The 13162-nt window shown below is 34.5% G+C and overlaps 1 protein-coding gene and 1 pseudogene across 1 annotated transcript; one reads left to right on the forward strand and one right to left on the reverse strand.

The window, feature by feature from the left end:
- LOC104777177 (mediator of RNA polymerase II transcription subunit 34-like) lies at window positions 1-4974 on the forward strand. Its single transcript, XM_010501386.2, has 20 exons — window positions 1-160; window positions 418-641; window positions 725-871; window positions 1006-1221; window positions 1329-1433; window positions 1565-1669; window positions 1760-1882; window positions 2045-2133; window positions 2289-2325; window positions 2413-2446; window positions 2580-2632; window positions 2707-2784; window positions 2887-2952; window positions 3221-3287; window positions 3387-3440; window positions 3650-3757; window positions 3844-3908; window positions 4024-4102; window positions 4339-4541; window positions 4631-4974. The coding sequence occupies exons 1-20, from the start codon at window positions 97-99 to the stop codon at window positions 4832-4834; spliced, it is 2121 nt and encodes a 706-aa protein (XP_010499688.1). The 5' UTR covers window positions 1-96; the 3' UTR covers window positions 4835-4974.
- On the reverse strand, window positions 5211-8425 carry LOC104779006 (annotated as a pseudogene).

The following is a 13162-nucleotide window of genomic DNA, read 5'->3' on the forward strand; positions in this document are numbered from 1 at the left end:
ATTGGCTTCACTTTCCATCGTTTCCGAGTTACGAGAGCGACGCCGACGACGGAAGGGTAAAACACACACCGCCGTTGATCCCGCCGGTGTTTTTCAATGGAAAGCGAAGCGATTCAGGAGGAACTTCAGAATTTAGAAGTCGAGTTAAAAGATGTTCAAGGTTTACCCTTTTCTTCGTTTTCACTCGTTCCTGTTTTTACTTTTCATCTTCGAATTCGCGTTTCGGGTTTCTCAGGTTGCTTCTGGTATATACGTAACCTAGAAAAGCATTCGAATTCTCTATTTTTGTCTGCTTTATATGAATATACATTGAGGGTTTAGGTTAATTTCCGAGTTCATAGCCATAAGAACTTGGATTAATGTTTTAGTGAAAGTTTCAGTTTTTGAATTTTCGTGTTGATTGAAATGGCTTAACAGGTCAGATAAGTGCTTTGATTGAGCATCAAGATAGGTTATACGAGAGGAAGTCTGAGTTAAAGACATTGTTAAAAGCACTAGCAGCATCAGGAAGCCCTGTTGCATCATCTGGTGGCTCTACTGCTATAGAGAATTGGTCTGAGGCGTTCGAGTGGGATTCTCGTGCTGATGGTATTAGGTTTAACATTTTTGGTATATCCAAGTATAGGGCTAACCAGAAGGAAGTAAGTGACGTTCTGCATTTTCTGATCTAAGATGTTATCTGTTTTCATATGTTGATTCTAATGACAGTCCGCGTTACGATTAGATTATTAACGCTATAATGTTGGGAAGAGATGTCCTGGTGATCATGGCAGCAGGTGGCGGGAAGAGTCTTTGCTATCAACTTCCCGCTATACTTCGTGGTGGTACAACTCTTGTTGTCAGTCCTTTACTTTCACTCATTCAGGATCAGGTTAGTATTTGACTTAGGAAAATTGTTTTTGTAGGTCCACCTCATGAAGCAGCTACATTTACTTAAATATTCTAGCTCTTTAGATATTCTTTGATTATGTGCGGTAAATCCAATTATGGTTTACGATTGTTCAGGTCATGGGTTTGGCTGCTTTAGGAATTTCAGCCTACATGCTGACCTCTACTTCTGGCAAGGAAAATGAGAAATTTGTGTACAAGGCACTTGAAAAGGGTGAAGATGACCTCAAGATACTTTATGTAACACCGGAAAAGGTATCAAAGAGCAAAAGGTTCATGTCGAAGCTTGAAAAGTGTCACAATGCTTGTCGCCTCTCTCTTATATCAATTGATGTAAGTTTCTCCTGGTTTTAGTTTCTTACTCAAATTCTGGCTTTCGTTTATTTGGACATACCACACTCTTAGCAAAAAACACTACTCCCTCATTGGTTCGTTTGCAGGAGGCTCATTGTTGTAGTCAGTGGGGTCATGATTTTCGCCCTGATTACAAGAACTTAAGCATTCTAAAAACCCAGTTTCCTAAAGTTCCCATGGTGGCTTTAACTGTATGTTTTTGTTTTCATCTATTCCATGCTTTATTCGCACACTTTTTGGGCTTACATCAGTCAACACTAGGGAGCTTGCTCCTGTGTTAATCAGAAAATGACCAATAACTATATTTATGTCTCTATTGTAGGCAACTGCTACACAGAAGATCCAAAATGATCTGACAGAAATGCTGCATATTCCTAAATGCGTCAAATTTGTTAGCAGTGTTAACAGGCCAAATCTCTTTTACTCGGTACTCATAGTGATGATTTTTTTTTATTATAGATTTCTCATTCTGTAGATAATATGTTGGAGTGGACATGAGCAGTGAATTATCTTGCAGGTTCGAGAAAAATCGGCAGTTGGTAAAGGGGTGGTTGATGAAATTGCAGATTTCATACGGGAATCATACTCTAATAATGAATCTGGAATAGTCTACTGCTTCTCACGGAAGGAATGTGAACAGGTTTGTAACAAAATTTCACACAACATCTTATGTACTGAACTTACCATTATATTCTTCTTTTGCACCCTTCATTTCTGACCATTAATATTGTTCTATATTGAATTGAACCTTGGATTGGGGAAGAAAAGCTTACATATTTTGTTATCCTCGCAATGGTGATAGATTGCAGGTGATTTACGAGAGAGAGGAATTTCTGCTGATTATTACCACGCTGATATGGATGTAAATATGCGCGAGAAAGTTCATATGCGGTAAGCTAACATTTCTTATAACGTGTGGTGCCTGGTACTTACCTTGAACCGAGATTCAAAGTCCAGCTCTGATGCAGCTCGACTCTCTTGATTATCAAGTTACTGATGTGCAGTTTGCAGCATTGACTGACTATTTTGTTGTGTCATGTTCATAGATGGAGCAAGAACAAGTTGCAGGTCATTGTTGGAACAGTACGTATATCCTCCGTTATCATTCTATAATTTAGTGGAGCAGTGATCTGCATTAATCAACTCTAATTAGTATTTATTGTTTTGCAGGTTGCCTTTGGCATGGGAATCAACAAGCCTGATGGTTAGTAGTGCTAACTTTTGTTTCAGTTTTCCCTAGTGCAGATTTCTTCCATTTTGCAAGTTATTATCCCTTGCATTTTATTTATCACCATTCTTACTATCTTCTCCAACTGATACATGAGACATTGTTGTAGTTAGGTTTGTCATCCACCATAGTTTGAGCAAATCGATGGAGACTTACTACCAGGTTCCAATCTCTTGTCCACTAAAACTCGGTGTATTTATAAGGTTCCCTCTTATCACCTAACCATCATAATGTAGGAGAGTGGCCGTGCCGGTCGTGATGGCCTCCCATCTGAGTGCATCCTCTTTTTTCGCTCGGCTGATGTTCCCAGGCAGGTCAGCTCCTAATTTTACTCTACCCTGCTAATGTTTGCTGTGTATATCTATATTTTTCTGAAATTGCATTGATGCTTTTCTTCCTCTTCCCCTCCCAAACAGAGTTCCATGGTCTTCTACGAGTATTCTGGTCTGAAGAATCTCTATGATATAGTAAGATATTGTCAGGTACGCTGTTTCATTTGCTCTTTCCTGAAGAGCGCATTATTGTTATTACACCTGTATATATCCGGAGCAAACAGTGGCAATCAGCACTTTGTATTGGCTAAATGCACCAACTTCCAAGAGAGTTGTGTACTTTGCTCAGCCTGCGTTAGAGTGACCAAGTTACTTTCTTTGGTTACTCTTTTTATCTTGTCTAGCATTAATGATCTTGAAATGTTCTTATTTGTACGCTATCTTATGAACCATAATTTTCTGAGATTCTTTTTTGCAGTCTAAAACCAAATGCCGTCGAAGTGCCTTTTTCCGTCATTTTGGGGAGCCATCACAAGACTGCAATGGTATTCTTGTTTACAGTTATCTACGACTGATAGATTTTCTACTAGGTCCCCTGATTCTAGATTATCTGATGTACTGATCCTTATTCTACATTTGGTAAGGAATGTGTGACAATTGTGCCTTGTCAAGTGAGGTCAAGGAAGTTGACGTATCGGGTATGTCCCTACTTTTGCTTGTTGTTTCTCTGAAATATATTATTGTGAAACTTTTAGGAATCAGGTTATAATTTTTGTTTTTCTGCCAAAAAAATTTCATCTTATTTTGTTTCAAGGACTAACAGCTCATTTGCAATTTCTCTACAACTATCAGCCGTATGTCGGTCGATAATGTCATAATGTTTTTTCTGTGTCATGAATTTTTGCAGACCTTGCTAAGCTCGTGGTTTCTATGGTGCAAGAAACGCTAGCCAAGGATCAAAGAGTGACGATGTTACAGCTGGGTGACAAACTCAGAAATAAGCACAAAGATCTAAGTTAGTCACGTTTTCTTCATTATTAGTTTGAGGTGCATTATGTTTTTGTTGTTGTTGTTAATTTTAAACTCTGTGGTTAAACCTAGGTGCTGAGTTAAAGAGAGACGAGATAGAACATCTTGTGATAAAACTGATTGTTGACTCGGTATTGGTAAGATCATTGTCTATGTTTTATAGTTTTCAGTCAGATTGTAATATCGACACGTGATAACTTCTGACATTAGTTTCTTCAGGCCGTAACTGAGTTTTGGTTTTTTTCTGTGCAGAAAGAAGAATTCCAGCACACACCATACTCGACAAACGCTTATGTAACAATAGGACCGTTGGCCAACCAACTGTTGCAAGGTAAGGAATAAGGAATTACCTTCTCTTCACGCTCACATGAACACAAGATATCCACTCAGGTAGTTGAACCAATAGAAGTAGAAAATGTTAGAAACATCATGTAGTTTTAGTGAGTATAGATAGAACTCGATATTCGCCACATCCCATTTCATTTTGAAACTGTTAGGCTAGCTCGGGATACTGTCTAAGAGTTGGAACTTTCATAACAAAAAACATGTTCTTATATTGTGGAACAGGAAGAAAGACGATCAAAATGGAAACCTCAAGCAAACAAATCAAGAAATCGAAAAGAAGTATTTCATTTGCCGGGTTAGAACTTAAGCTTGACGAGCTACGGAAGGAGTTATCCGCAGCTGATGGAAACATACTCCCTCACACGGTCCTCTCAACCCAGCAGATTGGCTCAATAAGTTCCCAAAAACCAGATTCATTACAAGAGGCGAGTTTGCGCTGATAAAATTTGAGTTTTATTCTTTTTATTTCACGTTTGATAGCTTGCCTTTAAAGCTTTATTGGTTCAATATACAGTTGGAGAAAATTATAGGAAAGTTAAAGACAGAAAAGTATGGAGACAGGATTCTAGAAGAAGTGATGAGACACGATACAGTCTCTGAAGACATTGTTGAAGATCCAACAAAGGAAGGGACATGTGTAAGCAGATCAAGAAAGAGAGCTAAGACACAGAAGGATGTTGTTTTGGTTGAGAGCAGCAATGAAGAAGAAGAAGCTTGAGGAATCACTTACTTTCTTATCCAGTCATTGCAGTTGTTAAGAGAATTTTAGTTCTTTTCTGTTAAAAGGTTCCAAATTTACACTATTTTTATATAAGAAATTAACCCCTTTTTTTATCATAAAAAATAAGTACTAGCATACTCTGCATGAGCAGTAGCATTGTCTCTAGTCATCTTCACATGTGTAAGTTAATAATAATATGTAACATCAGCATGAACTGAGACACTAAGACATTTTTTAATTTCTTTTCCATCAAGAAACAAAGCGCAATGAAAGAAACATAGGAATGACAAGAAGTTTCAAAACAAAAACACCAAATCACTAGGTTAGAGCCAAACTCTCCACTGCCTTGAACAATTCAAACCACCAAACAAGATCATCGTAAAAACTCCAGCAGAGCCTCCATGTCTGGGCACTTTTGCTTCATATCCTTCAACTCTTTCTCAATGTCTGCGCACTTTTGATTCATATCCTTTAACTCTTTCTCAATGTCTCGCTCCCGAGTCTGGCCAACCTCTTTCAGCTTCTTGTCCAGCCAATCCAACTTGAACCTTGCTTTTGCCACACAAATTAGTGTAGCATATGCGTTGGCCAGATCAGCATTTGAGAGTTCCTCAGGGGACTGGCACAGGCTCTTAGTCAAGCTTAGTATGCTATTTAAGTATGTTGTTCTCAGATGCGTGCACTTAAGACTGAATTTTGAAGCAATGTCAGGGTTGTTTTTAAAAAGATTGTTCACAGATTCTACCTGAAAAAAATCGATTTACAAAGTAAAACCATATATATATATATATATATGCAGCTTGAATAGTGATCAACTCTTATGACATGTGTATAAAAGTACATAACTTACCTGTGAAGGAAGAACTTGAAACCCATTGACATTGATGCTTTCATTTATTAACGAAGTTTCCTCTAACACATCTGATTTACCAATAACTTCAAGAACACCAACCTCAGCAACAATTTTGACTTCTCCATTCACCAAAAAACCATGATTTTGACATAGTGTGTAAAAGCGCAGCATTTTTGAGTTCTCATCAAACCAGTCCTGAGCTACTATAAAATCACGAAACATAGAACTTAATGATGTCTTTAACTAGATACCAACCCACACTATGTACGGGATAAATCGATTTAAATAAAATATTATGAGTAAAATTATTATTTGAGATTTAAGATTTGTTTGTATAAAAAAAATCTGTAAGTAAAGTTTTTTTCGTTTATTCAAATTTGCGTTTATTTTCTATAAAATATGTTTCACCCGTAAAATACTTGAATTTGGAAAAGAATTTTAAGGTGGTGTAGAAAATTTTGTTGTCTTTTTGTGTTTCTAAAATCAAATTCACATATTTTATGTTTCACATTATTATCAATATCACTATACCATTAAATAGATAAAGCAATATTTTTAAACTAATAGATTTAATTTAAACTAATTCTAAGTTTAAAAATGCAATGAGAAAAATGATAAAAGTGATAAATAAATGAATATTTTTTTTCTTGTTTGTAAAATGTAATTTACTTTTAATAAGTAAATATGTTATAAAAATGATAATTAAATACATTTTTGGATTTAGTAGTTGATTAAATCTTTTATTTTTAAAAATTAATAAAAAAAAACATTGGCTCATAATTATTTGAGTGGCATATTTATATGTAAATAACAATGAGAAGTAAGAGCATTTATTAGAAAAGTATAGGAATTCTGTGAGCGCGACACTTCAAACTTTTTGTGAGAGTACTTCTCTATTAATATATATTCGAGATATCTTTTAGAAGATATTCTCTTCTTCTCTCTCCTCACATATGTCTTACATTTATATTTTAAAAAGTACTAAAGACACCTATAATATATGCGATGAGAATGTTCTAACAGCGGGACCTGATAGTATCTATAATAATGCTCTAAGAAACGTCTTTCAGTTTCTTCACCAACAGTCTTTCAGTTTCTTCTCCAGCTAAACTAATTTAAACTAATTTAATCTAATCACCTATCTTAATTTTGTTCCTTTTTTTCTACTAGTCTAATAAAATGACCTATGCCTAATTACTTTGAAAATGACTAATATACCAAACATCATTATTCAATTGAATAATGTCTAATTTACCTGTTAAATCACATAAATTGAATAATGATGTTTGGTTATTGTATTTGGCTATTTTTTTAGTTTAAATTAAACAAATGTTTCTGCTTCGTTATTGCTTTTGCTTGCTCAATCTATATCTTCTACGTTGGCGTATTTGCTGTTTGATACAAATGGCTAATAACGTCAGCAAATGCAATCTGTCTCCGCTCCTCATGACATGATACTTCATTACTTTGTCAGAAGGAGAGAACGAGAGCAAGAGAGAAGATTTTTTGGGTTTTTTTTTGTTCTCAATGTAAAAAGTTGCTCTATTTAATAATACAAAAATTCTATTTCCACCTTTTGTCAGTCTCTCAAATATTTTTCTTCATCTCGGATCTCGGAGTCAAGCATTCAAGCTTTGTCCTAAAACCTGGAACCCGAATCGAAGCAATGTCCTGTAGTTTCTCCATAAGGCCAGGTCTTTGGTTTTGCTTCTTTACAGTATCAATCAGTATCAATCAAATAAGATAGTGTTGAATATGCGTTGGCCAGATCATTCATTATTGGAGAGTTTCTCAGGGGAATGGCACAGAATCTCAGACAAGGTTAGTAGGCTATTCAAGTATGTTGTTCTCAGACGAGGGTTCTCCACACGGATTTTTGATGCAATGTCTGGGTGCTCTTCAAACAGACTGTTCACAGATTCTACCTGCAAGTGAAACAGCATAGGAATTTTTCTGGTGATCTAAAAACAGTTCCACAAACCATATACGGAGCTTGTATAGTGAGCGACTCTTACTATATGTATAATTACAAGTAGTTTACTTACATGTGAAGGAAGAACTTGAAACCCATTGCACTCGACGCTTTCATTTACTAATAAAGTTTCCTCTAACACATCTGATTTGCCAACAACTTCAAGAACACCAACCTCGGCTATAATCTTGAATTCTCCATTCACCAAAAATCCATCATTTTTGTAAACAAGTTTGGTAAGGGGAAGGATTGGTCCGAAACCCCAGCTGGGACACTTGTGATCAAACCAGGCTTGTCCCACTGTAATGTCACAAAACATAGTAACTACTTTAGTCAAAACAAAGCATTGCACAGCACATAACTAGAATCTCGCAGGAACATTTAATTTGTAAGGCTTAGAAAGATTGACCTCTCTGTGGGGAGAGTTTCTCAGAAATTTGATTAACAACAGTTAAGCGATATTTTGCGTGTCTTTTCCAACCAGAAGGCAAAGATTAAGAATCAGCAATACTCAGAAACAGAGAGAAACATTTGTTAATACTATCCCCATTTCCCTTGGGATAGGCAAGAACACGCCTGCATGCAAAAACCATAACCTATAAACCAAAACCAATAATATAAATGAACGAACACATTAGAAAACCAAGTTTTCTTACCATTTGGAGTCACCAACTACGAATGGATCAGAACAAACTTTCTTAGATTGCAAAGAGGAGAAATTCTTAATCGTCCATGTGATCTTCTTTTCATATTGCTTCTCCATTGATCTTGATGAAAATTAGGTTAAATCCTAGAACCCTGAGTGCTGATACTAATACACAAACCAAATTTTTATTTAAGAACGAAAAATGAAAAAACAATTTAAACACAGAACCAAAAAAAAAAGATTTCAATGTGAATTCGAAGTTTTAAAAAAACTGAGTAGTGAGAACAAAACACACACAGAGACAGCAATTATATAAATTAAGTAGCCACATACGAGAGAAGACGCTTCGTTTTTAAACGCACCTAGTAGGTTTTGAATGGGAATCGTGTTGATTACGGATCTTGAGGAATGTGAAAACACTGCGGCTCCTCTCAGCTCTTATTAGGTTGGTTATTCATGCGGCTACATATATACGACAATACTATATTAGGACCCGTGGTACGAGACAAATTATTTATAACAAAAACATTTAAATTATAAGTTGTATTTATAAGTTTAAACCATATAATATTGAAATATAATTTATTTTTACATAATATTTATTAATCAATTTAATTAGATATGTCTATTTTCGGATACCGATAGTATTAATCAAATTATGAAATGATGTTTTACTCGTTTAACACCAAATTAATGATATTTTAAATTTATATAAATATCAACAAACCCGTCCCGCTATATAACTCCGTTCCAAGATATTTTAACTCGCACTATATAATCTTAATTTTTAATATTTATTGTTTTTTATTGTAAATATTAGATTGAGTTTATATGTTATTTATTAAGGTTCTAACCATTTACATTTTATAAGATTGAAGCTTCTTATAAAGTTTAAATAATTATAATACTTAGAATTCTTAAAACGGTTGAGTATTTCTCATATTTGAAGTTTCGTAAAAATTTAAATATATTATTAATATTTTAAAAGATTTCTAACTTTTTTTAAAAGTTGAAATATTATAACGTTTAAATATTTAAAATATTTGAAACTTTATAAAGTTTAAATATTTAAAATATTTGAAACTTCATTAACGTTTAAATATTATTAATATTTTTAACATTTTATAAAATTTAACTTTCTAAAAAATATAAATATTTATAATATTAATAATTTTTATAAAATATAAATATTTATAATATTTAACTTTTTTAAAAGTTTTAAATATTTATAATATTTAATATTTAACTTTTTAAAAATCTTTAAAATAAAGAACTGGAATAAACCAAATAAAAGTCTTTTAATTTTGAATGCCTGATAAATCAAGTTTTCTACTTATTTGTATTATGAATCATTTTGGTCTCTTTTATAATATGACTCTGAACTATTGCTCAATTTTTTTAGGCAATGTGGGATATTATACCCGTATTTTTTTATTCATCTACTGAGTAATATATGTCCGTTTTAAAAAATTTGTGTTACATCATAGGCAGGAAAAAATCACAATTTTTATTCACTAATTGTATTATAGGATAATTCAAAATAATTTAAATATAAATTCAAATAAAAATAAAAATGAACCATATATTTATGTTTGAATGAAGTACAAAAATTTCCTCTTTTTTTAAATCTTACTTATAACTAACTTTGAAATTTTTTGGTAACTAATATTAAAGTCAATGCATTAAATGTAAAAACTTTCCCAAAATTATTTTTGAGCAAAAACTGCTGCAAAAATACTAGTATAGATATACTAATCCTTTTTTTTAATAACATATAATTAATAAAGTAATAATCCTTTTTTTTTCTTTAAAGAACTAGTCCCCAAGTAATATATTTTTTTAGATGAGAAGTTGCAAGAAGAACATAACAAGGTTTACAATTTCCATAATTTTGTGAGTCTCTCAATTGTTTTTCTTCATCTTGGAGTGAAGTTTCCATGAAAAGAAGAATTACTAATTATCTCTACATAAGCGTCATCACTATCTCCAATCATCTTCATATCCATCATCATCAACATGAATTGATGTTTAAACTGACTATCTTTGTGTGCCAACTGTCACAGTTCAGGACACTAATACAATTTTTCTGTTGCTTTCTTTTTTCCTGCAAGAATCAAAATGCAATAAAAGAAACATTGGGAAACCTCAATGACAACTTAAGCCTCTTGTTCTCAAAACAAAACCGGAAAATATAACAGTCCAGAACATCAATTTTAGATCCAAACTAAACTCTAAACGGACTAAACTCGAACATCAAGTTTATTTCGTTCTTTTTTTATATACTAAATCTGATAAAATAATGATTTATATCTTTTGTTCAGTTCTCTTTTGCTTGCGCGCTTAATCTATCTTCAACTTTGACAAGTTGGATGCACGAGCAATAACGTGAACAATTGTGACCAGCCTCAGCTCTTCATGATTTGATTCTTTGTTATAAAGAGAGAGAAAGATAACACTTACTTTATTTTCCCCTTCTTTTTCCATTAAGAAACAAAGTGCAATCAAAGAAACATAGGGAAATTTCAATGAGGACTTAAGGATCTCGAATAAAGAGATGTTCAACCTTATCGTCAGACCTCCAGCAGAACTTTTCCTTCAAGTTTTTTCATGACTTTCAACTCTTCCTCAAGTTCTTGCAGACTAGTCTTATCAGCCTCATTAAGTTTCTTCTCCGACCAATCAACCTCAAACCCTGATTCTTTCACATAATATAGTGTAGCATATGCTTTGGCCCGATCATGACTAGAAATTTTCTCAGTGGATTGACACAAAATCTTAGATTACATCCCAAAACAGAGGCGTGTGTCAGCTTCGATGAGGCTCAAATTCGGATAGAAGCAAATTTAACTAAGGAATTGCCCTGAGAGTATTTTTTCACGGGAGAAGAAGATGGGGAACTAGATTCAGTTGTACACTATAGTTACCCGGGTTACCGCTGAGGTGTATTGATAACAAGATTTTCACCCAAGGTATCAAATCCCTATGCAGTTGTAGTACAAAGGTTATCAATCCAAATGGTTGTTATGCTAGCAGATAAGATACGATCTGAACAAACAAGTCAAGCCAAGCAATAATTGAGGTTTGATCTAACAATCCTAAAATAATTAAAAGAAAATAAATAAACAAGAACCACACGACCTAAGTACTCGATGCGAGCATTCGAGAACAACATCGGGTTGAGTGATCGGGTAAAGAAGAAGAGTAAGAACAACTCGAAGGTGTACACAAATCTGGTGATCGAGTACCAGTTCAGGTATAGGGTCGAGTTATGAATAAAAACGTAAACAATCAAGATGCGAAAGCTCCTAAGGATGGGGTAATCGACTCCTAAGTGTTCCTGACCAGTATGGATGTCCTACATGCCTCAAGCAAATATTCCCTAGACAATGAATCTCTAAAATCTTGTTAAAACACTCTCATGATAGAAACAATCAACCTTAATCACTCCCGTACCCAACTCTCGTTGGAAAAACATGACCAAGCAGACAATACAAACCGATTCATTATTGTCAATAAACTCCTTACACATCTAATCTCTTAGGCTAAGTGAGTAAATCTCTAGCATTGATTGATTCAAGCATTTCAAAAACATCTCTCGATGGTAAAACACCCTAGATCCACTCTACCTCTCGTTCTGAAAATAACATTAAGAACACCAATCTAGAAAGGAATTTATATAACATAAACAATCAAGCTAAGACATCCTAACCGATCAAGAACACATATTTGTCTATCCCATCCCTAGAAACTTTGTTTCACTACTCAGATCTCATTGCAGAAAACATAAAAACACAAATAAACGAAAATTGCATTGTATTGAAAATAGAAATAGAGTAGAAGAGTACAAAATAGAAATAGAGTAGAAGAGTACAAAATCGAAATCTAAAAGAATAGCAAAAGAAAATGAAAATAAATCCTAACAAAGTGGAAAAAGAGTTTGAATCACTCAGTTTCTCTCCCAGAAGCTCTCGCTCTCTGTTCTGAGGGTCTGCGGCGTGCTTTGGCGAGAGGAAGAAGAGGGGGATTTATATATGGAAACCCTTTAAATCTAGCTGCTCAGTCCTGCCCGAGGGTCTTCTCAATGGGATGCACAAGGATAAGGTCGAGTTGTTCCTCGGGTAGGTCTTTGGGTTGTTCTTCCTGCTCTTAGATCCTTCTCGATCGGGTTGAGGTTCTGATTGTTCTTCCTGCTCAATAGCTCATTCGGGTACATGGTCAGATTTGACCTTGTTTCTCCCCATTTTAGGCTCTAAAGCATTTGTTTTCATCCAAAATGCACAAAGGCATGAATGCAACACCTTAAATGTAGATTCCTATAGTTAATGACCTAAAATTGCTAAAGTTAGGGTATAAATAAGGCAAAATATGGACAAAAAATAATGCCTAAAACATGTAAATTAGAGAGTTATTATGTACTTGTTGTAAGAAGTGGGGACACCTTGTCTTAACTTGTTTGTCGCCGGAGGCTCAAATTGGTCATGTTACGCAAGTTCAGCCGCATTCCCCTGATAAGGTTGTCTGCCTATTTTCCAAAATAAGCCTTGGCTTTTGTTTGGCGATTTTACAGAAACCTTGGATATGGTGGAGCATTCCATGATTGATGTTAATCCGATAATCTCTGGTGGTATGCGAGATTTTCAAGCAGTAGTGAACCATTGTTCTCTCTCGAACATGGCTTTCCATGGTCCCCATTTTACATGGTGTAATTAGCGGGATAATGATCAGATTCTTAAGAAGTTAGATCTCGTGATGGTGAATGACGCATGGGTTCGATAGTATCTGCATGCATATAGCATGTTTTCTGATGGGGTTGCTCTGATTATATGAACTGCAGGATCATGGTTATGGGTGTTG

Source organism: Camelina sativa, chromosome 3 (genome assembly GCF_000633955.1).
Source record: "Camelina sativa cultivar DH55 chromosome 3, Cs, whole genome shotgun sequence".
Classification (NCBI taxonomy): domain Eukaryota; kingdom Viridiplantae; phylum Streptophyta; class Magnoliopsida; order Brassicales; family Brassicaceae; genus Camelina; species Camelina sativa.